Source organism: Salmo trutta, chromosome 6 (assembly GCF_901001165.1).
Source record: "Salmo trutta chromosome 6, fSalTru1.1, whole genome shotgun sequence".
NCBI classification, from domain to species: Eukaryota; Metazoa; Chordata; class Actinopteri; order Salmoniformes; family Salmonidae; genus Salmo; species Salmo trutta.
In genome coordinates this window covers 9447514-9471378 of record NC_042962.1, presented here as the reverse complement: position 1 = coordinate 9471378, position 23865 = coordinate 9447514, and the positions used below count along the sequence as shown (strand labels likewise).

Below are 23865 nucleotides of genomic sequence, written 5' to 3'. Positions count from 1 at the left end.
CTGACGTGAGGGAAGAAGCATCGTGTTTTACAAGAACAGTTTGATTTCAAACCCCTGGCTTTTTCTCTATCAAGTATGGAATCGTCGATGACACGCGCAGAGCAGAACATCATGACAGTCCTATGGGGAGTGATGGTCATGGCCTCTAGCGTTCATAGCGCACGAATTGTCAGTGGTAAGTTGTGATGATAACTTTTATCAACTTTGTACAAAAACACAATAATTATTATAAGACAATAAGATCTGAGTATTCAGATTTCTGATATCCTCAAAATCAAAATAATCAAAGAACAATGTATTGATAATTCACATGAAAGAAACACTAATCTCAACCGTAAACTACCAGTGAAATTTAACCATTTGTGACTATGCTAAAGTTAAAGGTCTGTCTATAGCTTATCATCATCATCAGATTTAGATGGAAATGTGTGAATTTAGGAATTAAGATTGGTCACACAATAGGTTAGGCTATCTGAGCCAGTATAATGTTTTCTCCATATGGAACCATGTTTTCCAATCCTTGCATTATTCCTGTAAAAAATGTAATTACTTGTAAAACTGTTATTGATGCAAATTTGCTGTTATGCTTTATTGCAGGTTTGTTTTTCGAATTATTTATTTCAATATCTATGTTTTTGCATGTACATTATTTGATTGATTAATTAATCTAATGCTACTCAAATATAAATAACATACATTTTTCTAAACTATTCCAATCTACTTGGATTTGTTGCACCCTTTACTAAAATGGTTATTCCAGTTTAGATGTTTAAGGTATAAGGTTCGGCTTTTCTTTTCTTAGTCAACCTTGTGTTCTTTTGCTTTGTGTTCTGGAACATAACCCTGTTTCTTTGTGTTCTGGAACATAGCCCTGTTACTTTGTGTTCTGGAACATAGCCCTGTTACTTTGTGTTCTGGAACATAGCCCTGTTACTTTGTGTTCTGGAACATAGCCCTGTTACTTTGTGTTCTGGAACATAGCCCTGTTACTTTGTGTTCTGGAACATAACCCTGTTTCTTTGTGTTCTGGAACATAACCCTGTTACTTTGTGTTCTGGAACATAACCCTGTTACTTTGTGTTCTGGAACATAACCCTGTTTCTTTGTGTTCTGGAACATAGCCCTGTTACTTTGTGTTCTGGAACATAGCCCTGTTTCTTTGTGTTCTGGAACTTAGCCCTGTTACTTTGTGTTCTGGAACATAGCCCTGTTACTTTGTGTTCTGGAACATAACCCTGTTACTTTGTGTTCTGGAACATAACCCTGTTTCTTTGTGTTCTGGAACTTAGCCCTGTTTCTTTGTGTTCTGGAACATAGCCCTGTTACTTTGTGTTCTGGAACATAACCCTGTTACTTTGTGTTCTGGAACATAACCCTGTTACTTTGTGTTCTGGAACATAACCCTGTTACTTTGTGTTCTGGAACATAGCCCTGTTACTTTGTGTTCTGGAACATAACCCTGTTACTTTGTGTTCTGGAACATAACCCTGTTTCTTTGTGTTCTGGAACTTAGCCCTGTTTCTTTGTGTTCTGGAACATAGCCCTGTTACTTTGTGTTCTGGAACATAGCCCTGTTACTTTGTGTTCTGGAACATAGCCCTGTTACTTTGTGTTCTGGAACATAACCCTGTTACTTTGTGTTCTGGAACATAACCCTGTTACTTTGTGTTCTGGAACATGACCCTGTTACTTTGTGTTCTGGAACGTAGCCCTGTCTTTCATTTTTGTTAATTGATATGACCTGTGTTTGTTTCTCACCTGGTCTCATCAGCTCCCTGTTTAGTTCAGTACTTTCTGTTTGTATGGCTGTGAGGTATTGTTTGTTTTGACTGCCTACATGTGTTTGACCATTGCCTGCCTGCGACCACGATTCCTGCCTTCTGTGTAGGCTTAATAGACATCTGGCCGCGGTCTGCGTGTGAATCTACACCTTTTTCTCCCTGAGTATTCATTACATAAGGTTCTCTCATACCTTAATCTTTCTAACCCTGGCATTCATTTTGAATGTAGATTGCGTGTGAATTAAAATGTGTCTTGCAGGCCTGATGTGACCTGTAAACATAGAAATTACAACCAGTAGACAGAGATAGTGCTGATGTCATCCACATATTCCTATGCAAAACTCCATTTGAAGCTCGCCATAGTGCTGAATGGGGCTGAGTGGCACCAAAACATCGCTGAGGGTCATGGTGAAAGTGTCACTGCTTGCCAGCCTGTGTTTGGTCTGTGTCCGTACCGTGTGTGGTCCTGTGTGACGACAAATATAGTAGTCAGAATGAATCACAATTGAATTAAATATCTGGACTTGTAGCGAACTTTAAAATAGTTCACTGGTGGGGATCGAACTTGATCATAAACACATTCTAGAGCGCAAAACGGCCGTCTAAATTTTGGGGGGGCTGTTCTGGCTATTGTAATTTACATAGGCTTTCTGGTGCAGACCAGGACCTTTGGCACCGCTAGGTTGATACGCAGTACCCAATCAGCAGAGCTCGTGACTTCACGCTTCAGACAAGACATTGGGGGTCTGCCTGTAAACTATGAGTTTCAGGCCACTGTATTAGAGTACAACTAGGCCCTCAAAAAAAAGCCTTATGAAGTATGTATTGTCGTAAAGAATTTAATTTGAATGACAACATATTCACTTAAGATCTCATTTGGTGAAGGCCACAGGACTGTAAATGAATGAATGTAACAACTATGTCTCTGGCACTATCAAACCAGTCATGGGTGCTACTGGTAACTCTAAAATTCACTTGAAAGGAACGCTGGGAAATATGCAAATAAGGCTTAAAACCCTACAGCAGATCTATTAAATTCCAGTCCTGGGGGGCTTTTTTTGTATGGCTCTTCAAAGAACTATGTATAGTTGTTCAGAAATCCTAAAATGGATCCATTATGGAATCGCTCTCAATAACATTATTTGGTTCCAACTCACACATATTTGTTTTTAAAGTGTACTGTTACAGATTCTGAGTTGTGTGTGCATATGCTTGCCTTCATGCTTGTTATGAATGTGTGTGAACCTGTTAAGAGTTTGTTTACCAGGGAAATATCCTTATAGGATTTACTGCCTGGTGGTTATTGGGGTTGTAAAGATTTAGTGTAAAGTCTATTTATTGTTCCTTCCCTCTGGGACTCTACATTTTTTAAATACAGTACATAACTTACAGCGGACTGCTGTTCTACATATGTCAATGCTGTCAGTGTCATAGGGCAGACTGCTGTTCTACATGTGTCAGTGCTGTCAGTGTCATAGGGCAGACTGCTGACTTAACATGTTTGATTTCAAATCTGGTTACAGAGCGAGAGAGAGTCTAATATTATATTTCATTAGGGTGAGATATGTAGTCTTGCTAACACCTATCTCTCAAAGTCCTACTGTCGTCAGTCTGGAATGGCTAAGAGATATGCCCTACGTGCAACATTTCCCTTCTGTGTGATTTAGACTAAATAAACTGCACGTGACACAGAGGGAAAGAAATACTGAAGGAGACAGACAGAGAATCAGTGAGACAGGGGGACTAACGTTCCAAGACTGAGTACGCTGAATAGTCAAAAACAATTCCAGTGCTCTAATGCACTCACAAAACAGCCATTAAAGAACATCTAAATGCATATTCCCATGAAACTGATTGAGATCGAGTGATTGGCATTCACAGGCAGTTATCACCGGTAAATGGTGAATTATCATTGAAAGTAGGTATGCCTAACTTGGTGTTTGAGGGTATTAAAAACAGAACATGTTCCCGTGGTGGTACTGTATGTCTGGTTATAGGCAAACAGTACAATTGAAGGATGCATTTTATGCGTAGGCCTATTCTACAATGATATTCAATAGGCTACATTTATTGAGAAATGATCACCTAATAAAAGATCCTAAATTGCGCTCCCTCACCTAATAAAATAGCACTACGCCACTGGAATGAAAGGAGAGTTGGCGGGTGCACAGTGCACTGTTCGGATGCTGGGATTATTTTGGATGAACGTGTGAAGATTTCCTCCTTTTTGACAATCAGATGAAAACATCATGACTGGTTGTGTTCATACCACATTAAAAGATAATACATTTTTACAGTTCAATTACACGTCTTAAACTCTAAAACCCAAGTGCTTGAACACATAGGGGGTCCCATGAAAAAAATGGGCCCCCTTAAGGAAATCAAATGCCCGTCCAACTGATTCGTTCTGGCGCCGGCCCTGCAGAGATTCGGTGAGAGAGGGGGATTGATGATCAGTGAGAGAGACAGACAGATAGAGAATCAGTGAGAGAGACAGACAGATAATCAGTGAGAGAGACAGACAGATAATCAGTGAGAGAGACAGAATCATTGAGATAGACAGAGAATCAGTGAGATAGACAGACAGATAATCAGTGAGTCAGACAGACAGAGAATCAGTGAGAGAGACAGACAGAGAATCAGTGAGAGAGACAGACAGATAATCAGTGAGTCAGACAGACAGAGAATCAGTGAGAGAGACAGACAGAGAATCAGTGAGAGAGACAGACAGAGAATCAGTGAGAGAGACAGACAGAGAATCAGTGAGAGAGACAGACAGAGAATCAGTGAGTCAGACAGACAGAGAATCAGTGAGAGAGACAGACAGAGAATCAGTGAGAGAGACAGACAGAGAATCAGTGAGAGAGACAGACAGAGAATCAGTGAGAGAGGGGGATTGATATTCTCAGAGGATGAAAAGGGGTGGTGAGGAGAAGTAATGAAGGAGAGAAACTAAGGAAGAGGTGAATAAGGGGGAAGGAAGAGCAAATGAGGCATTTAGAGAAAAGAAAGAGAGAGAGAGAGAGAGAGAGAGAGAGACAGAGAGAAAGAGAGAGAGAGAGTTTGAGGGAAAACGAGAGAAGAATAGATCAAAAATGGGATTTGAGGAATCAGAGCAGCATAGGCAGGATAGAGAGAAGGAATGAATGAAGGAGCGCAAGAGAGAGAGAGAGGGGGGGGAAGAGAAGAAGAAAGGCAGAAAGAAAAGATGATGACGATTTCGGTTGAGAAGAAGAATTTTGAGATATCCAAACAGGAAGAAGAATGGCGCCAGAGGGGATGGCTGCTGTTTCACGGGCTCCTAACCAATTGTGCTATTTTGTGGGGCGGTTTTTTCATGTTGTTCGTAACTTATTTTGTACATGTTTCTGCCACTGTCTCTTATGACCGAAAATAACTATTGGATATCAGCACAGCGATTACTCACCTCGAACTGGACCAAGATTTTTTATTTAATGAGTCTGAAGCGAAGGATATACTGTTGCTCCCGAACCAGGCTCAAATCAAATCATTCACATGAAGAGGAGATGAGGAGATACAGGGGCCGCAGATCCGGGTGCCTTGTGAGAATTCGTTGGCGAGTGGGTAACCTGCCTCAACCACCCGTGCTGTTGGTCAACGTGCAATCATTGGAGAATAAACTGGATGATCTCTGTTTGAGATTATCCCAACGGGACATTCAATACTTTCACAGAGTCGTGGCTGAATGACGACATGGATAATATACAGTTGGCTGGGTCTTCCATGCATCGGCAATACAGAACAGCTACGTCTGGTAAGACAAGGGATGGTGGTCTGCGTCTATTTGTTAATAACAGCTGGTGTGTGAAATCTAATATCAAAGAAGTCCCAAGGTTTTGCTCATGTCACACCTGCTCCCCCTCCCTGGCGCTTGAAGGCGCCAGGCTACCCGTCTTTACACGCACCTGTCACCATCATTATGCGCAGCAGCGCTCATTGGACTCACCTGGACTCCTTCACATGGTTGATTGCCCCTGTATATCTGTCTGTTCCTCGATGGTGTTCCCTGTGTCCGCAATAATTGTTGTTACGTGTTGCTGTTCAGACGCTGTTCCTGTTCTGTTTTGTGTCCGTCAGTTATTAAACCTTCACTCCCGGTACCTGCTTCTCATCTCCTGTGTCGATCCTTACAGAATCCTTACAGAATGCGGACACCATTACAAGAAGCATCAGGGAGTTTTTTAGGGTCTTGTTTTGTTGGTGCCGTCGGACACGGGGGCCGTCGCCGATGGAACCGGGGGTGCATAAGTTGGCTCGTCTAGATGTCATGCTCTAGGTGGCTCAAGAGGTTTAATTTCCTCAGTTGGCTCAGCAGGTTCTCATCCCATGTCATGCCTCAGCCGGCCCATGAGTTATTTTGTTTTATTGGTGACGTCGGGCTTGGATTCTGACGCCGATGGAACCAGGGGTGCCTAAGCTGGTTCGTCGGGCTGTCATGCCCTAGCTGACTCGAGAGGTTTCCTTGCCCCGGTTGGCTCCGCAGGTTCCCATCCCAGGTCGTGCTTCAGCTGGCCCATGGGGCTTCTACGCCGCATCGGGATCGTCAGGCTGTCACGCCTCGGCCGACCTATCCGGCTCGCCCAGGTGGGATGCCAGGGGGCGCCCCTAGAGCGGGGGGTACCGTCACGCCTGCTCCCGCTCCCCCTCCCTGGTGCTCGAGGGCGCCCGTCTTTACATGTACCCGTCTTTACATGCACCTGTCATCATATTAACCTCAGCAGCGCTCATTGGACTCACCTGGAATCCTTCACATGGTTGATTTCCCCTGTATCCGCAATAATTGTTGTTACGTGTTCCTGTTCAGACGCTGTTCCTGTTCTGTTTTGTGTCCGTCAGTTATTAAACCTTCACTCCCGGTACATACTTCTCGACTCCTGTGTCGATCCTTTCAGCTCACCTCAGGTAGAGTACCTTATGATATGCTGTAGACTAGGTATTCCTAAACTGGGTACTGGGGGGGTACGCCACACAAAAATGTGATTCACATTAAAAAATATATAAATAACAGTCCAAGATGTGTTGGTATCAGTACTGATGGCGCAAAAGCCATGACAGGGAGACATAGTGGAGTGGTAATGCGCGTGGAGTGGTATTGCCCCTGAACAGAATGTATTTTCTGCATAATGCAATGGTATGGGACCATGTAACGCTTTTACAACATACAGAAGTGCGCTGGTATCAAGGGGAAAAGTATTGACACGTTATTTTAAATTGAGAGACGAGCTTAAAGTTTTCTTTACTGACCTTAATTTTCTTGTGGTCTGACCGCTTGCATGATGACAAGTTTCTCACACGACTGGCCTATCTGGGTGATGTTTTTTCTCGCCTGAATGTTCTGAATGTAGGATTACAGGGACTCTCCTTAACTATATTCAATGTGCGAGCCAAAATTGAGTCTATGATTAAGAAGTTAGAGCTCTTCTCTGTCTGCATTAACACAGGTCTTCCCATCATTGTATGATTTTTTGTGTGCAAATGAACTCAGCCTTACGGACAATGTCAAATGTGATATAGCGATGCACCTGAGTAAGTTTGGTGCGCAATTACGCTGGTACTTTCTCGAAACGGATGACACAAACAACTGGATTCATTATCCCTTTCATGCCCTGCCTCCAGTCCACCGATATCTGAACAAGAGAGCCTCATCGAAATTGCAACAAGCAGTAAAATTTAGATTTTAATCAGAAGCCATTGCCATATTTCTGGATTGGGCTGAGCTCAGAGTATCCTGCCTTGGCAAGTCGCACTGTTAAGACAATGATGCCCATTGCAACCACGTACCTATGTGAGAATGGATTCTCGGCCCTCACTAGCATGAAAACTAATACAGGCACAGACTGTGTGTGGAAAAAGACTGAGACTCTCTCCAATACAACCCAACATTGCAGAGTTATGTGCATCCTTTCAAGCACACCCTTCTCATTAACCCGTGGTGAGTTATTCACAATTTTTGATGAACAAATAAGGTTTCGGACGTAAGATGGCTAAGCAAAGAGCAAAATCATTGATTATTATTACATTATTATTTCTGCCCTGGTCCTATAAGAGATCTTTGTCACTTCCCACGAGCTGGATCGCGACAAACTCACACTCAGTCTTATGTTTAATAAATGTATCGTATAGTGTGTGTGTGTGTGTGGCAGGCTTACAATGATGTCAAAAATCAACATTTGAGAGTGCACAAGAAAATACTCACCCAGAGGCGGCGAACCTAGTGGCCGGGGACTTTAATGCAGGAAAACTTACATCCGTTTTACCTAATTTCTATCAGCATGTCAATTGTACAACCAGAGGAAAACAACTCTAGACCACCTTTACTCCACACACAGAGTCTCGTACAAAGCTCTCCCTCATTCTCCATTTGGCAAATCTGCCCATAATTCTATCCTCCTGATTCCTGCTTAAAGGCAAAAACTAAAGCAGAAAGTACCTGTGACTCGCTCAATACGGAAGTGGTCAAATGATGCAGATGCTAATCTACCGCACTGTTTTGCTAGCACAGACTGGAATATGTTCTGGGATTCAGTGAGATAGACCACAGTCACTGTTTTCATCAATAAGTGCATCGATGACATCATCCCCACAGTGACGTCCCTACATGCCTCAACCAGAAGCCATGGATTACAGGCAACATCCACACTGAGCTAAAGGGTAGAGCTGCTACTTTCAAGGAGAGGGACACTAATCCATATAGAAATCCTGTTATGCCCTCGGACGAACCGTCAAACAGGCAAAACGTAAATACAGGACTAAGATCGAATCCTACTACACCAGCTTTAATGCTCGTCGGATGTGACAGGGCTTGCAAACTATTACGGACTACAAAGGGAAGTCCAGCCGCAAGCTGCCCAGTGACACGAGCCTTCCAGATGAGCTAAATTCCTTCTATGCGCGCTTCGAGGCTAGCAACACTGAAGCATGCATGAGAGCACCAGCTGTTCCGGACGACTGTGTGATCACACTCTCCATTGCCGATGCGAGTAAGACTTTCAACAGGTCAACATTCACAAGGCCGCAGGGCCAGTCAGATTACCAGGACGTGTACTCAGAGCATGTGCTGACCAACTGGCAAGTGTCTTCACTGACATTTTCAACCTGTCCCTGACCGAGTCTGTAATACCTACATGTTTCATGCAGACCACCATAGTCCCTGTGATCAAGAATGCCAAGGTTAACCTGCCTAATTGACTACTGACCCATAGCAATCACGTCTGTAGCCATGAAGTGCTTTGAAAGGCTGGTCATTGCTCACATCAACACCATCATCCCAAAAACTTTAGACCCACTCCAATTCGCAAACCGCCCCAACAGATCCACAGATGCTGCAATCTCTATTGCACTCCTCAATGGATTTTCCCACCTGGACAAAAGGAGTTCTTACGTGAGAATGCTGTTTGTTGACTACAGCTCATTGTTCCGCACCATAGTGCTCTCAAAGCTCATTACTAAGCTAAGGACCCTAGGAGTAAACACCTCCCTCTGCAACCGGATCTTGGACTTCCTGATGGGCCGCCCCCAGGTGGTAGGCAACAACACATATGCCACGCTGATCCTCAACACGGGGGCACCTCAGGGGTGTCCATTCCTGTATTCCCTGTTCACTTACGACTGCGTGGCCAAGCACGACTCCAGCACCATCATTAAGTTTGCTGAGGACACAACAGTGGTAGGCCTGATCACCGACAAAGATGAGACAGCTTATAGGGAGGAGGTCAGAGACCTGGCACTGGGGTGCCAGGACAACAACCTCTCCCTCAACGTGATCAAGACAAAGGAGATGATTGTGAACTATAGGAAAAAGAGGACCGAGCAACCCTCATTCTCATCGACGGGGCTGTAGTGGAGCAGGTTGAGAGCTTCAAGTTCCTTGGTGTCCACATCACCAACAATCTATCATGGTCCAAACACACCAAGACAGTCGTGAAGAGGGCACGACAATGCCTATTCCCCATCAGGAGACTGAAAAGATTTGTCATGGGTCCTCAGATCCTCAAAAAGTTCTACAGCTGCACCATCGAGCACATCCTGACTGGTTGCATCACTGCCTGGTATGGCAACTGCTCGGCATCTGACCGTAAGGCACTACAGAGGGTAGTGTATGACCCAGTACATCACTGGGGCCAAGCTTCCTGCCATCCAGGGTCAGAGGAAGGCCCTAAAAATTGTCAAAGACTCCAGTCTTAGACTGTTCTCTTTGCTACCACACGGCAAGTGTTACCGGAGCACCAAGTCTAGGACCAAAAGGCTCCTTAACAGCTTCTACCCCCAACCCATAAGACTTCTGAACAGTTAATCAAATGACTACCCGGACTATTTGCATTGACACCCTTTTTTTCAGTTTATTACCTATGCATAGTCACTTTACCCATATCTACATGTACATATTACCTCAATTACCCCGATTAACCTGTACTCTCGCACATTGACTCGGTACCAGTACCCACTGTAAATAGCCTCGTTATTGCTATTTCATTCGCTTTATTTTTTTTTACTTTAGTTTATTTATTAAATATTTTCTTAACTTAAAAATGCATTGTTGGTTAAGGGCAAGTAAGTAAGCATTTCACGGTAAGGTTGTATTCGACGCATGTGATAATTAAAATGAGCATTTGATTTGAGAGCGAGAGAGAGAGAGAGACAGAGAGACAGAGAGAGAGAGAGAGAGAGATAAAGAAGAGGCAGGATGATGGAGGGAGTGAATCAACAAAGAGAGGAAGAAAGAGAGAAAGGAGGTGAAAATGCTGACTGGTGCGTTGGTTGTCTGTACACCCCGGTTCATTACTGGGTTCCTAAGTGATGATAGTGCAGATTAGATCTAGACCAGGCAGCCAATCATTTAAAGTACCTCCTGGCCACACCGCTATTGTTATCATTAGGCCAATTAACTGGCTCTGTATTAATCACTGGTATTATGCACTGATACACACACACACACACACACACACACACACACACACACACACACACTCTCTCCTTATGAGGCTGATCTTTCTGGTTTTTATGAGTCTGTCTAAAATCTGGGCCAGATCCACCACTTTTCAGCCAGTTACCTGGCATGATAGAGGACAGCTTTATTGTGCTGGAGATTGGTATACATGCGTGTGATTGTTTGTGTGTGTCTGTAAAAGGGTCTAACAAAAGCTTGTGAAAGCGTGTTCCCTTTCAGTCGGTCACACGGTATAACATACTATAGGGAGTCAACAACTTATCATATTCACCTGAAGTAAACTGGAAGAAAAAAATGCCCAATGGGCCAATGAATGCAGAGCCCGCCCTCGGGAGCCCCGCCTTCCTGGTTATAATAGGAGGGCTCGCATCCATTTCCTCAATTCAGTACTGTTCTTCAGCTTGCCTGAAGGAAAATGTGTCAGACAATTGACAAACTTTTCAAACACACGACGGCTACGAGATCCGGCTCCGACTAAGGTGTCTGTTAGTGGGGAGAGAGTACTAGATGTTGTGAGTTTTGGGTCTTGGAGTCAGTTTTTATGTCGCTATCTTCTCTCTACTCTGCTTGTGTAGCCAGTGCTTCCTAAGATGGTGGTGGTAAGAGTCCGTTCAAAAAGGCTAACCAGATGGATTTGAACCTCCGACCGTGCCTTAGGGTAGTAGTTCCCAAACTGTGGGGCGCACCTCCCGTTGGCAGGGGGAGGGCACGGGGGTCCAATGCTGGAAGTGGGGCCTGAGTGAAACAGTTTGGGAACCCCTGTCCTAAGGCATGTTGTTTCACATTGAAAATTAAAGATACTCACAAATGCTGTCCTGTTTGCCTGGGGGTGGAAACACTCTCAGACTGCTTTGGCTCAGACCAGTTGGTGTGGCCGGTGTCACCGGGCTGAAGTCAGACTCTCTTGTATGTTGACTTCTTAGGAAGGTTGGGGTTACTGAAGGCCCTCTCTTAAACAAAATGGAATAAAAAAACATTTGGGAGAGAGGGGCAATGGCGTTCTGGCTGGGTTCTCTGCTTCCCTGAAGGTGTTCGGGAACAGCTGACTGGTTCTGGGAATTTTCTTGAAGAAAGAGATGGATGAGGTAGCGCCGGCAGGTTCATGTCTCTGCCACGGATATCACGCTGGGCAGCATCATGGAACTCCTCTACAATGGAGGAACTCCTCTACACTAGCACACCTTTGATGTCTACCATGAAGCATCACTTGACTGTCTTTCAAATCCAGGCCACCTTGGAGAGGGTCTGCTGTTGATTCTGGGAGTTCCCTGTTGGCCCAGACTACCTTGGTTCCAAGAGATTGTTATTTATTTTACCAGGTAAATTGATTGAGATCACATTCTCACCAACAACCTATGGAATAGTTACAGGGAGGAGGAGGATGAATGAGCCAATTGTAAACTGGGGATCATTAGTTGGCCATGAGAGTCAGATTGGGAATTTAACCAGGACACCAGGGTTAACATCCCTACTCTTACGATAAGTGCCATTGGATCTTTAGTGACCACAGAGAGTCAGGACACCGTTTAACATCCCATCCGAAAGACAGCACCCTACACAGGGCAAAGTCCCCAATCACTGCCCTGGGGCATTGGGATATTTTTTTCGACCAGAGGAAAGAGTGCCTCCTATTGGCCCTCCAACACCACTTCCAGCAGCATCTGGTCTCCCATCCAAGGACCGACCAGGACCAGCCCTGCCTAGCTTCAGAAGCAAGCCAGCGGTAGGATGCAGAGTGGTATACTGCTGGCACAGGGAACCTGCAGTAACCTGTAAACGGTGTACTCGTGTGCTGGCATGGCAGAGAGTTCAGTATCATCAGGATCTATTGCACTAGGCACCCAGGAGAGTTTGATGTGAAATCTGTGGGTTTGTCCCCTGAAAGGCTGAAATCACAGTGTGGCTCGTAGTGTTCTTATGGCTGGGTCTGGGAGGGGATTTCTGGTGGCGTGCAGGTTACGCATTTATCCGGGTTAGGCGCATTTATTGAGCCTTTGGACTGCCGTGGTTTCTTTCGATGAGGCGGTGCACAAATATTAATGATCAAGTCACAGCAGATGCCCTGTTGTTTTGGACTTCCTTGGACTTGGACTTGCAGTTCCAGACTCCTTGGCTCTCTGTGTGAGCCTTTTTGTAACCGGTAGGATCTATGGACTTGGGAAGCCATGGTCGATGTTAGGCAGCGTTTTGAGTTACAACAATTCCCCTGTGAGATTGAGCCTTGGGATGCCTTGATGGGCGGCAGCGTGCGGAGTGCACATTTATCAGGGTTAACATAGTTCCCTGTGGGATTAAGCCTTGGGCTGCCATGTCAGCACGTGAGTACACCGTTTACAGGTTACTGCAGGTTCCCTGTGAGTACACCATTTACAGGTTACTGCAAGTTCCCTGTGAGTACACCGTTTACAGGTTACTGCATGTTCCCTGTGAGTACACCGTTTACAGGTTACTGCAAGTTCCCTGTGAGTACACCGTTTACAGGTTACTGCATGTTCCCTGTGAGTACACCGTTTACAGGTTACTACAGGCTCCCTGTCAGTACACCGTTTACAGGTTACTGCAGGTTCCCTGTCAGTACACCGTTTACAGGTTACTGCATGTTCCCTGTGAGTACACCGTTTACAGGTTACTACAGGCTCCCTGTCAGTACACCGTTTACAGGTTACTGCATGTTCCCTGTGAGTACACCGTTTACAGGTTACTGCATGTTCCCTGTGAGTACACCGTTTACAGGTTACTGCATGTTCCCTGTGAGTACACCGTTTATAGGTTACTGCAAGTTCCCTGTGAGTACACCGTTTACAGGTTACTGCATGTTCCCTGTGAGTACACCGTTTACAGGTTACTGCATGTTCCCTGTGAGTACACCGTTTACAGGTTACTACAGGTTCCCTGTGAGTACACCGTTTACAGGTTACTGCAGGTTCCCTGTGAGTTTAAATCTCTGGCTGCTGTGGTTCATAAACTCTGGTTGATGCTATACAGAGCATGTTTGCGCTTTACCAAGTCACAACAAGTGTGCTGTTGTTTTGGACTTGCGGGTTCTTTTTTCGAGTTCTGACATTTCAGTCTCACAAGGTGAGTATTGTTCTTGGAACCGTGGGGACTATGGTCTTGGGCTGCAGTGACTGTGTGTCAGTGCATTTAACCATGTTGCAGCAGGTTCTCTATATGTGGCTCTGACAGTTCAGGCAAGTATTAGAGAAAGATGTGGCTTCTATAAGCCCATTTTGAAGCCGGTGGACGTGTGTGTGCTTGGGCTGCCGTGGACTTCCTAGTTTGGTATCTTCTGAGGAAATGAATGCGAGCCCTGGTATTATACCCAGTAAGGCGGGGCGTCTGAGGGCAGGCTCTGCATTCATTGGCCCATTGGGCATGTTCTTCACGTGTATATGATTGGTCGTTGACTACCCATAGTGTGTTATACCTCGTTCCCTCCTTCAGGGAACAGTAGTTATTTTCATAACTGTATGTTTGTGGTTGTGTCAGTAAAACTACAGTTCTGTATGTGCTCACTGCTTCCTGTAAGTGTCACATCAGTAGATGTGTGTTTGTGAGGCGTAACGAGGCTGTTCTGGAACGGGGCCTACAGTGTGATTGGCAGCCCTGCTATACTACTTCCTGTCAGCTGGAGGCACGTCCTGATTGACACAGGTTATTGACCGCTCTGGGTAAGTCAGACTGTAAATTTTACGGACTGAGAGGATGGGAATGCGATGACCACATCGTTTTGGCTGGAAGTCAAGAGTCATTAATCGTGAGTGGGGGTCGATGGGTTGTGTGTGTTAGGGTGGTGTACGACTGATAAGCACAGTGGAGATGTTTGCATTCGATTAAAACAATGGCCACTTCATAAGATGAACAGATTCACTGAGGTGTCATTCTCCTGATGTATACTATTCACTGATATTAACTGATTGATTGATTGATGAGATGATAGGTGGGTTGATTGATTTGTTAAATGTTTGATTGACAGGTGGGTTGGTTGATTTGTTGGATGGTTGATGGATGTATTGACTGGAGGAGGGGCTGATCGGGGTGTAGATACAGTAGTCTGGTGAATTTACTGATCACTGATTGGTTGATGGATGGTTTGTCAGATAGATGGATGTAAACAAACCCACAGCCAGGGCCACAGGAACAGTAGAGGGAGAAAGAGGATTTTGAAATGGTTGTGGAACCAGTGTTTGATGCCACTGGTTATTTTACTGGCATACTAATCTTGGTAACCTAGAACCAAAAATCTCACGGAAATTACTACAATTTATGTTACGTAGTCTGTCCACGAGAGATTATTGCATACAACTGCCACAGATAGATTTGACAGAATTGTCGTTTGAATAATTTATCAATCCATCTGTTAAATCGTCTATTTACAATCAATCAATCAATCAATCAATCAATCAATCAATCAATCAATCAATAGATGATCTCCTTCTCGCCGCAGGTCAGACGGTGTGTCAGGGAGGGGCGGAGCATCCGTGCTACAAGATGGCCTACTTCCGGGACATGACCAGCCGCGTTGCATTCTGGGAGGCCAGACAGGCATGTGAGATGGACGGCGGGTCCCTGCTGAGCATAGAGAATGCTGCCGAGCAGAGACACATAGAGCACCTGCTACAGGTCTGTGTGTGTGTGTGTGTGACAGTACAAACGACACCAAAAACACCTCCTCAAAGTACTTCAATTATGAACATTGTAATATATATATTATATGTAATTGCAGTGTAATACACATACAATATATATATATATTATTTGTTACAGGAGCTTCGGACCTCCTCAACAGGAGCGGGGACAGGAACAGGGGTAGGAGCGGGGACAGGAACAGGGGTAGGAGCGGGGACAGGAACAGGGGTTGGAGCAGGTACCGGTAACGGAGGAATAGCAGATGGTGATTTCTGGATCGGGCTGACAAGGACAGATGGAGAGAACACACAGGAACAAGATCACTTCGCCTCCTGTCCCGACCTCTACCGCTGGACTGATGGGAGTGTGTCACAGTTCAGGTGTGTGTGTGTGTGTGTGTGTGTGTGTGTGTGTGTGTGTGTGTGTGTGTGTGTGTGTGTGTGTGTGTGTGTGTGTGTGTGTGTGTGTGTGTGTGTGTGTGTGTGTGTGCGTGCGTGCGTATATGTGTCTAGTGGTTAGGATTCACTGCCGCGGCCTGGGTTCGATTCCCGGTCAGGAAACTACTACTTCATGGGCTCCTGAGTGGCTCAGTGGTCCAAGGCACTGCCTCATTACAGTCCCTGGTTCGATTCCAGGCTGTATCACATCTGGCCGGGATTGGGGGTCCCATAGGGGGGTGCACAATTGGCCCAGCATTGGCCGGGGTAGGCCGTCATTGTAAAAAAGAATTTATTCTTAACTGACTTGCCTAGTTAAATAAAGGTTCAATTAAAAACATGTGTGTGTGAAAGGAACTGAGACTTTGACAAACCCTTATGTGGCGGTAGGCCTGTGTGTGAAGGTCTTTACGTGTGTGTGTGTCAGGAAGTGGTATTTTGACGAGCCGTCGTGCGGAGGGGAGGCGTGTGTAGTGATGTACCACCAGCCCACAGCTCTCCACGGGCTGGGCGGGGCCTACATGTACCAGTGGAACGACGACAGGTGCAACATGAAGCACAACTTCATCTGCAAGTACGAACCAGGTACGACTACACAGCATCACACGGGTACGACTACACAGCATCACACGGGTATGACTACACAGCATCACACGGGTACGACTACACAGCATCACACGGGTACGACTACACAGCATCACACGGGTACGACTACGCAGCATCACACGGGTACGACTACACAGCATCACACGGGTATGACTACACAGCATCACACGTGTACGACTACACAGCATCACACGGGTACGACTACACAGCATCACACGGGTACGACTACACAGCATCACACGGGTACGACTACACAGCATCACACGGGTATGACAACGTCACGGCAGATGAGTTGTGTTTTGCGGAGTGTTCTTTCTTTCTGCCACTAAGAGCTGTTTCTGTTGTTGTTCTTTAGCCTGCTACAACATTACACTAACAGAAATGCATATCAGTTTTGTTAAATCCAGTTTTTTGGGGGGATTCTGATCTTGATCCAGAGAGCCATCTGGTGAAGGAGCAGGGGGACAGGCCTGGAGCTCGTGACCCAGGTGAGGGAACACATAATGGGGCATAGCCCGGCAACAGCAGCCCCTCTCCTGGAGATCTGACTCGGTTTGCTGTAGTATATCCCTACTTGATCTAGTGTCTGTCTGTCTGTTCCAGATGTGACGGTGGCACAGACAATAGAGGTCAAACAGGCTGGTCCCAGTGAGGAGGATGGCGCCCCACGCGTAGTCATAGCCGGACCAGGTGAGACAAGTGGAGGTGAGACAGGTGTATGGCAGAACTCCAGAGGGTAAGACAGGTAAATTGATGTAATAGCCTGTCTGTCTGAGGGGCCGTCTCTGCCCTCCTTCTGCAGGGATGTTTCTGGTCTATGTGATCATCCCCACCATCCCTCTGCTGCTGCTCATCCTGGTGGCTTCTGGGACTTGCTGTTTCCAGATGTTCAGCAAGAGGTGAGACACGGCACACCACCGCAACCACAAAAACCTCAAAAACAACAACTCCCTACGTTACGACACAGCTGAACACACCAAGTCCACCCAGTTAAATCAGTACTGCATTACTGATACCCATCCAACTGATTTACCACTCTGTGATTCTCATACAGCTAAGGCTTGCACAATTACCATATAAACCATTTAACCAATGGTTATGGACGAAGACGTCATAAAAATGTTTTGGTAACGAACAGATGTTGAGGTTGAGGCCGTTTTGGCCGTAACATAGACTCTTAATAATAACGTGATACAACTTCATCCTTGATGAAACAAGCCATGGAGTCTTTGGTTGTCTAGGTAACACCCCCCACAATGCAACAGCAGCAGCACACACAGAAATGTAATGAATAGAATGTGACTGGTAAACCCATGTGTACACTCGCAATGGCTGCCTGGTATTGTAATGCAAACATTTCCATGGTAATGTAGAATGTTCATTGATCAAACTGATGTGGCTCTTTTATCATGTCAGTTGAGTTGAATCAACAACCACAGCACATATTTTAGCAGATGTTTTACTTCCTGCTTCGCTACAGTATGGATAAACTTGCGATGGCCGACAGTCCACCCGTTATGCCGTCATTGGTCCAACCCCCCGTCCGTATGTTGTGATGGATGGGTACAACCCCCCGTCCCTATGTTGTGATGGATGGGTCCAACCCCCCCCCTTCATCCTCTAATGGTTGGGTCCAACCCTCCCCGTTCATCCTATGTTGTGATGGATTGGTCAGGGCTGTAAGTGTTTGGTAAGAACAGTGCTTACTCAGTCATAATCACTGGGATAACACAGGGGCGCCTTGTTAGCAAAGAGTGATTTAGCATAACCACTGGCACGGCCTGCTGTCATTACTTATTATTGTGAGTGTGTGTAGGTGGTGTGTTACCCTGGCAACAGATACAGTCTGTGATTTCTGGGTCGATAGCTGGACCCCTCAAAAGTATCCCTACAATAACCAAAGTACAGCTACACACACACACACACACACACACACACACACACACACACACACACGCTCTTTATGAGGCTAACCTTTCTGGTTTTTATGAGTCTGTCTAAAATCTGGGCCAGATCCACCACTTTTCAGCCAGTTACTTGGCATGATAGAGGACAGCTTTATTGTGCTGGAGATTGGAATGCATGGACATACACTACAGCACCCTCCCAACTCTCTTCATTCTGCTATGGCCAGCTACTACCTAGTCAGCTTCATGTATCTCTGTCCTGTCTGAGTAATGTGGTTTAATTGATCCAGTTTAGTATCTCTGTCCCGTCTGAGTGATGTGGTTTAATTGATCCAGTTTAGTATCTCTGTCCCGCCTGAGTGATGTGGTTTAATTGATCCAGTTTAGTATCTCTGTCCCGTCTGAGTGACGTGGTTTAATTGATCCAGTTTAGTATCTCTGTCCCGTCTGAGTGATGTGGTTTAATTGATCCAGTTTAGTATCTCTGTCCCGTCTGAGTGATGTGGTTTAATTGATCCAGTTTAGTATCTCTGTCCCGTCTGAGTGATGTGGTTTAATTGATCCAGTTTAGTATCTCTGTCCTGTCTGAGTGACGTGGTTTAATTGATCCAGTTTAGTATCTCGATCCCGTCTGAGTGATATGGTTTAATTGATCCAGTTTAGTATCTCTGTCCCGTCTGAGTGATGTGGTTTAATTGATCCAGTTTAGTATCTCTGTCCCGTCTGAGTGATGTGGTTTAATTGATCCAGTTTGGTATCTCTGTCCCGTCTCATTGATGTGGTTTAATTGATCCAGTTTAGTATCTCTGTCCCGTCTGAGTGATGTGGTTTAATTGATCCAATTTAGTATCTCTGTCCCATCTCAGTGATGTGGTTTTAACATATTTCCGAGAGGGGTGGTGGATCTCCTGACAGAGACCAGTTAATCATGCCTCTGACTCCCGTCCGCCACTGTAAAACTCTTCCTGGAACAATCCCAAAGCCATCTGGGTAATTTAGATTGGCCCCGAACGCTTACAAGTCCCTCCTTTACAACTGGTGACACTTGTGTTTTTACGACACGAAAAACATGACCTGAGGCAATATGAGCAATGAAGAGTTATGAGAGTCAAGGACAGAGTTTTATTACTGGGTATGGCTGGTACTGAAGTGTTTGTGTGAGCAACAGATGTTGTGTTTTACGTACACACACACCTACGCATTCACACACACCTACGCATGCACACACACACTCACACACAGTTTTGATTCATCTGTAGTTCTGCTATTGTTTCTCTTAACCTTTTTATAAATGTTTTTAATTTACTAAAGCAAACCGGGGACCAAAACCAGCGTTAACCAATCAACACTCTGGATCTCCAAGACCCCTAAGACGGACAGCATGGAAGTATGACCGGCAGGTGACATCACAAACAAGATCCTCAGAATGAACAGAACCAACAGAATGATAAAGCCTCTCCTCTGATACTATCCCCTGTTCCAAATACCTCTAACCATTCACCTCAACCAATGACCAGCTCTCGTCTTCTACATGTCCTTTGTCCAGTTTGTTCATGTCTCCACCACTCTATTTAGTTTCTCCTTATTTATTTTTCCCTCTCCTCTCCTCTCTACCCCTCCACTCCATCCTCCTCTCCACCACTCCTCCCCTCCACCCCCCTGTCCTCTCCTCCTCTCCACCCCTCCGCTCCACACCCCATTCTCCTCTCCACCCCTCCGCTCCACACCCCATTCTCCTCTCCACCCCTCCTGTCCTCCTCTCCACCCCCTTCATGTCCTCCTCGCCACCCTTCCTGTCCTGTCCTCCTCTCCACCCCCTCTCCTCCTCTCCACCCCACCCCTCCTCCCCTCTCCTCTCCTCTCCTCCACCCCCATCCTCCTCTCCACCCCTCCTCCCCCTGTCCTGTCCTCCTCTCCACCCCTCCGTCCTCCTCTCCACCCCCCCATTCTCCTCTCCAACCCTCCTGTCCTCCTCTCCAACCCCCCATTCTCCTCTCCACCCCTCTCCTTCTCTCCACCCCTCCTCCCCCTCTCCTCCCCCAGTCCTCCTCTCCACCCCTCCTCCCCCTCTCCTACCCCGTCCTCCTCTCCACCCATCCTCTCCTCTCCTCCACCCCCATCCTCCTCTCCACCCCTCCTCCCCCCTGTCCTGTCCTCCTCTCCACCCCTCCACCCCTCCTGTCCTCCTCTCCACCCCCATCCTCCTCTCCACCCCCCTCTCCTTCTCTTCACCCCTCCTCCCCCTCTCCTCCCCCCGTCCAGTCCTCCTCTCCACCCCTCCTCCCCTTTCCTCCTCTACACCCCTCCTCCCCTCTCCCTCTCTCCTACCCCCGTCCAGTCCTCCTCTCCACCCCTCCTCCCCTTTCCTCCTCTACACCCCTCCTCCCCTCTCCCTCTCTCCACCCCCGTCCTGTCTTCCTGCTAATGTGTTATAGAAAACAAAATGAAACTTGGTAATGGATAATTTGGCAGCCCTGTACCTCTCTGGTATCAACGCTACAGTGGTGCCTTTTCCTCGTGCTGCTGTTGCCATGGAGTTATGTTACCAATGTGTGAATGTGTGTGTGTGTGTATGTATGTGTGTGTGTGTGAGCATGCTACTGTGTGTGTACACTAATGTGCGTGTGCACAAGCGTGTGTGTGTTACACAAATTTGTCCCAAACATAAGAAAGTCATTAAGTATCAGTAATTAAGTGTGGTGCGAGGGGGGAACCTGATAAAACAAGGAATTTAACCATCCCCTGTAACCAGGAATAGGGCCAGAACCACTTAATACATCACACAGATGTAGTCCTGAACAGCAGCCCTAGTTCCACACAGGGAGGGGAAAGAGAGGGGAGAGAGGAGGGAGGGGGGGAGAGAAGGGAGAGGGGGGTGAGAGGAGGGAGTGGGGGGTGAGAGGAGGGAGTGGGGGGAGAGGAAGAAGAGGGGGGAGAGGAGGGAGAGGAGGGAGAGGGGGGTGAGAGGAGGGAGAGGAGGGAGAGAGTGATGAGGGTGGAAAAGAGAAAAATAAGGGAAAGTGAATGAAAGGATTAAAAACAGGGAAAGATGGTGAATAGGGAAATAAGGCTTTAATGGAAATGTAAGTTTGTTATTTGATCTGCTTGCCATGGTTCAGGTTTAGTACTAGCTTAACTCTCTGTTCCCCCACTAGGGAGTTATGTCCCAGGCAGGACCAATCAGTCAGCTAACTGTTCCCCCACTAGGGAGTTATGTCCCAGGCAGGACCAATCAGTCAGCTAAATGTTCCCCCACTAGGGAGTTATGTCCCAGGCAGGATCAATCAGTCAGCTAAATAACTAAAACCCTATTACCTAGTTATTATAGAAAAACATCCTGACCGGATTATCTGTACATTGTGTTGTCATGCAGAGGGATATTATCAAAGTTTACCATAAGGACTTTCTGTTTGGTATTTTGTATTTTATTAGGATCCTCATTATCTGTTGTGAAACAGCAGCTACTCTTCCTGGGGTCCCACACAGAACATGAAACATGACATAATACAGAACATCGATAGACAAGAACAGCTCAAGGATGATCTCAATACATACACACAAACTATCTAGCTCAAGTTTGGATTGACATGTAGACTACTATGTGAAGGTATAATGCTATTTCTTATCCACACTATTTGCTTGGAGAGGTTGCTTCCAACATGCAGACCAACGCTAGTGAACACTACACAAGGGGGCTTTTCCCAATCAAATTCAAGTATAATGCCAGTGATTATCACATGGATGACACAGTCAATATTTCTCCAATATATATCACACTGCATACTACTATATGTGCTGTTTTGTGCATGGTCACGTGGTCTATAATCTTATGTCTGATTTTCTGTATAATCATTGCCTAATGTGATTGAGAGTATCAACTTGGATAGTATTGATACATGCCACATATTTGAATGTATAGTCAAACATGTCCTTTGTTATTGTTTTTATATGATGCACATATGAGCGTGTTATCCTCTTAATGTTAAACACACGTGTAGCACGCTCAACCATTGAAAGAGGTTGGAGTAAAGGAATTATGTAAATGTCAGTGTGTATTGGGTGGAGAGTGTTGTACATGAGGTTCTAAACTGCATAGAAACAAATAAAGTGCTGCTGTATATATATATATATATATATATATATATATATACACATATACACACACACACATTATCGTTCAAAAGTTTAGGGTTAGTTAGAAATGTCCTTGTAATGTCCTTGTAATTCCATGCAAGAAATTGCCAAGAAACTGGCAGATTCATTATAAATAGTACCCGCAAAACGCCAGCCTCAACGTCAACAGTGAAGAGGCAACTCCAGGATGCTGACCTTCTAGGCAGAGTTCCTCTGTCCAGTGTCTGTTATTTTGCCCATCTTAATCTTTTATTTTTATTGGCCAGTCTGAGATATGGCTTTTTCTTTGCAACTCTGCCTAGAAGGCCAGCATCCCGGAGTCGCCTCTTCACTGTTGACGTTGAGGCTGGTGTTTTGCGGGTACTATTTATAATGAAGCTGCCAGTTGAAGACTTGTGAGGCATCTGTTTCTCAAACTAGACACTAATGTACTTGTCCTCTTGCTCAGTTATGCACCGGGGCCTCCCACTCCTCTTTCTATTCTGGTTAGAGCCAGTTTGTGCTGTTCTGTGAAGGGAGTAGGACACAGCGTTGTACGAGATCTTCAGTTTCTTGGCAATTTCTCGGATGGAATAGCCTTCATTTCTCAGAACAAGAATAGACTGACGAGTTTCAGAAGAAAGTTCTTTGTTCCTGGCCATTTTGAGCCTGTAATTGAACCCACAAATGCTGATGCTCCAGATACCCAACTATTCTAAAGAAGGCCAGTGTTATTGCTTCTTTAATCAGACAACAGTTTTCAGCTGTGCTAACATAACCCTTTTGCAATTTTCTAATGATCAATTAGCCTTTTAAAATGAGAAACTTAATGGGCCTCTATACGCCTATGTAGATATTTAATTGAAATAAAAATCTGCCGTTTCCAGCTACAATAGTCATTTACAACATTAACAATGTCTACACTGTATTTCTGATCATTTTGATGTTATTTTAATGGACAAAAAATGTGCTTTTCTTTCAAAAACAAGGACATTTCTAAGTGACTCCAAACTTTTGGACGGTAGTGTATATATGAGACTAGGTCCTAGTAATGGTTCTGCAGTATTTATCTCTCTCTCTCTCTCATATATATATATGAGAGAGAGAACCAGAACCTAGTCTCATATATATATATATGAGACTAGGTTCTGGTAATGATTTGCTACATACTGGGGCCTGTGTGTGAATGGGATGTAAAGAAGTGATGTGTTCTGTACCCAGCGTTGTGATACAGTCACTGTCCTGCTAGCATGAGTACCCACAGCCACAGATTAAAACACATGAGTTCATAAAGAGACATGCAGAAATCCTTTTCATCCATAACTTGTTTTGTGAAGAGATAATTCAATTAAAGGCTTTATGTGATTCAGTGACATCTGTGCTTAATTGTTTATTTTGCAATTCTGAGACATGACACACACACA

At 45.4% G+C, this 23865-nt stretch overlaps 1 protein-coding gene across 2 annotated transcripts in view; it reads left to right on the top strand.

Annotated features, from left to right (window-relative positions):
- LOC115195379 (chondrolectin) overlaps positions 1-19956 on the top strand; it is a 20295-nt gene extending 339 nt beyond the window's left edge. The window contains exons 1-8 of one of the 2 annotated variants that reach the window (XM_029755182.1): positions 1-175; positions 15197-15372; positions 15517-15758; positions 16243-16400; positions 16859-16909; positions 17025-17111; positions 17224-17320; positions 19640-19956. The exon at positions 1-175 is cut by the window's left edge and continues 339 nt beyond it. In XM_029755182.1, coding sequence (XP_029611042.1) covers positions 76-175; positions 15197-15372; positions 15517-15758; positions 16243-16400; positions 16859-16909; positions 17025-17111; positions 17224-17320; positions 19640-19721 — 993 coding nt within the window. In that variant the 5' untranslated portion in view covers positions 1-75 and the 3' untranslated portion in view covers positions 19722-19956. Of the gene's footprint in view, positions 176-15196; positions 15373-15516; positions 15759-16242; positions 16401-16858; positions 16910-17024; positions 17127-17223; positions 17321-19639 lie in introns of both variants that reach the window. The other variant, XM_029755181.1, reaches the window with a different exon arrangement.
- The last annotated feature ends 3909 nt before the right edge of the window (positions 19957-23865 follow it).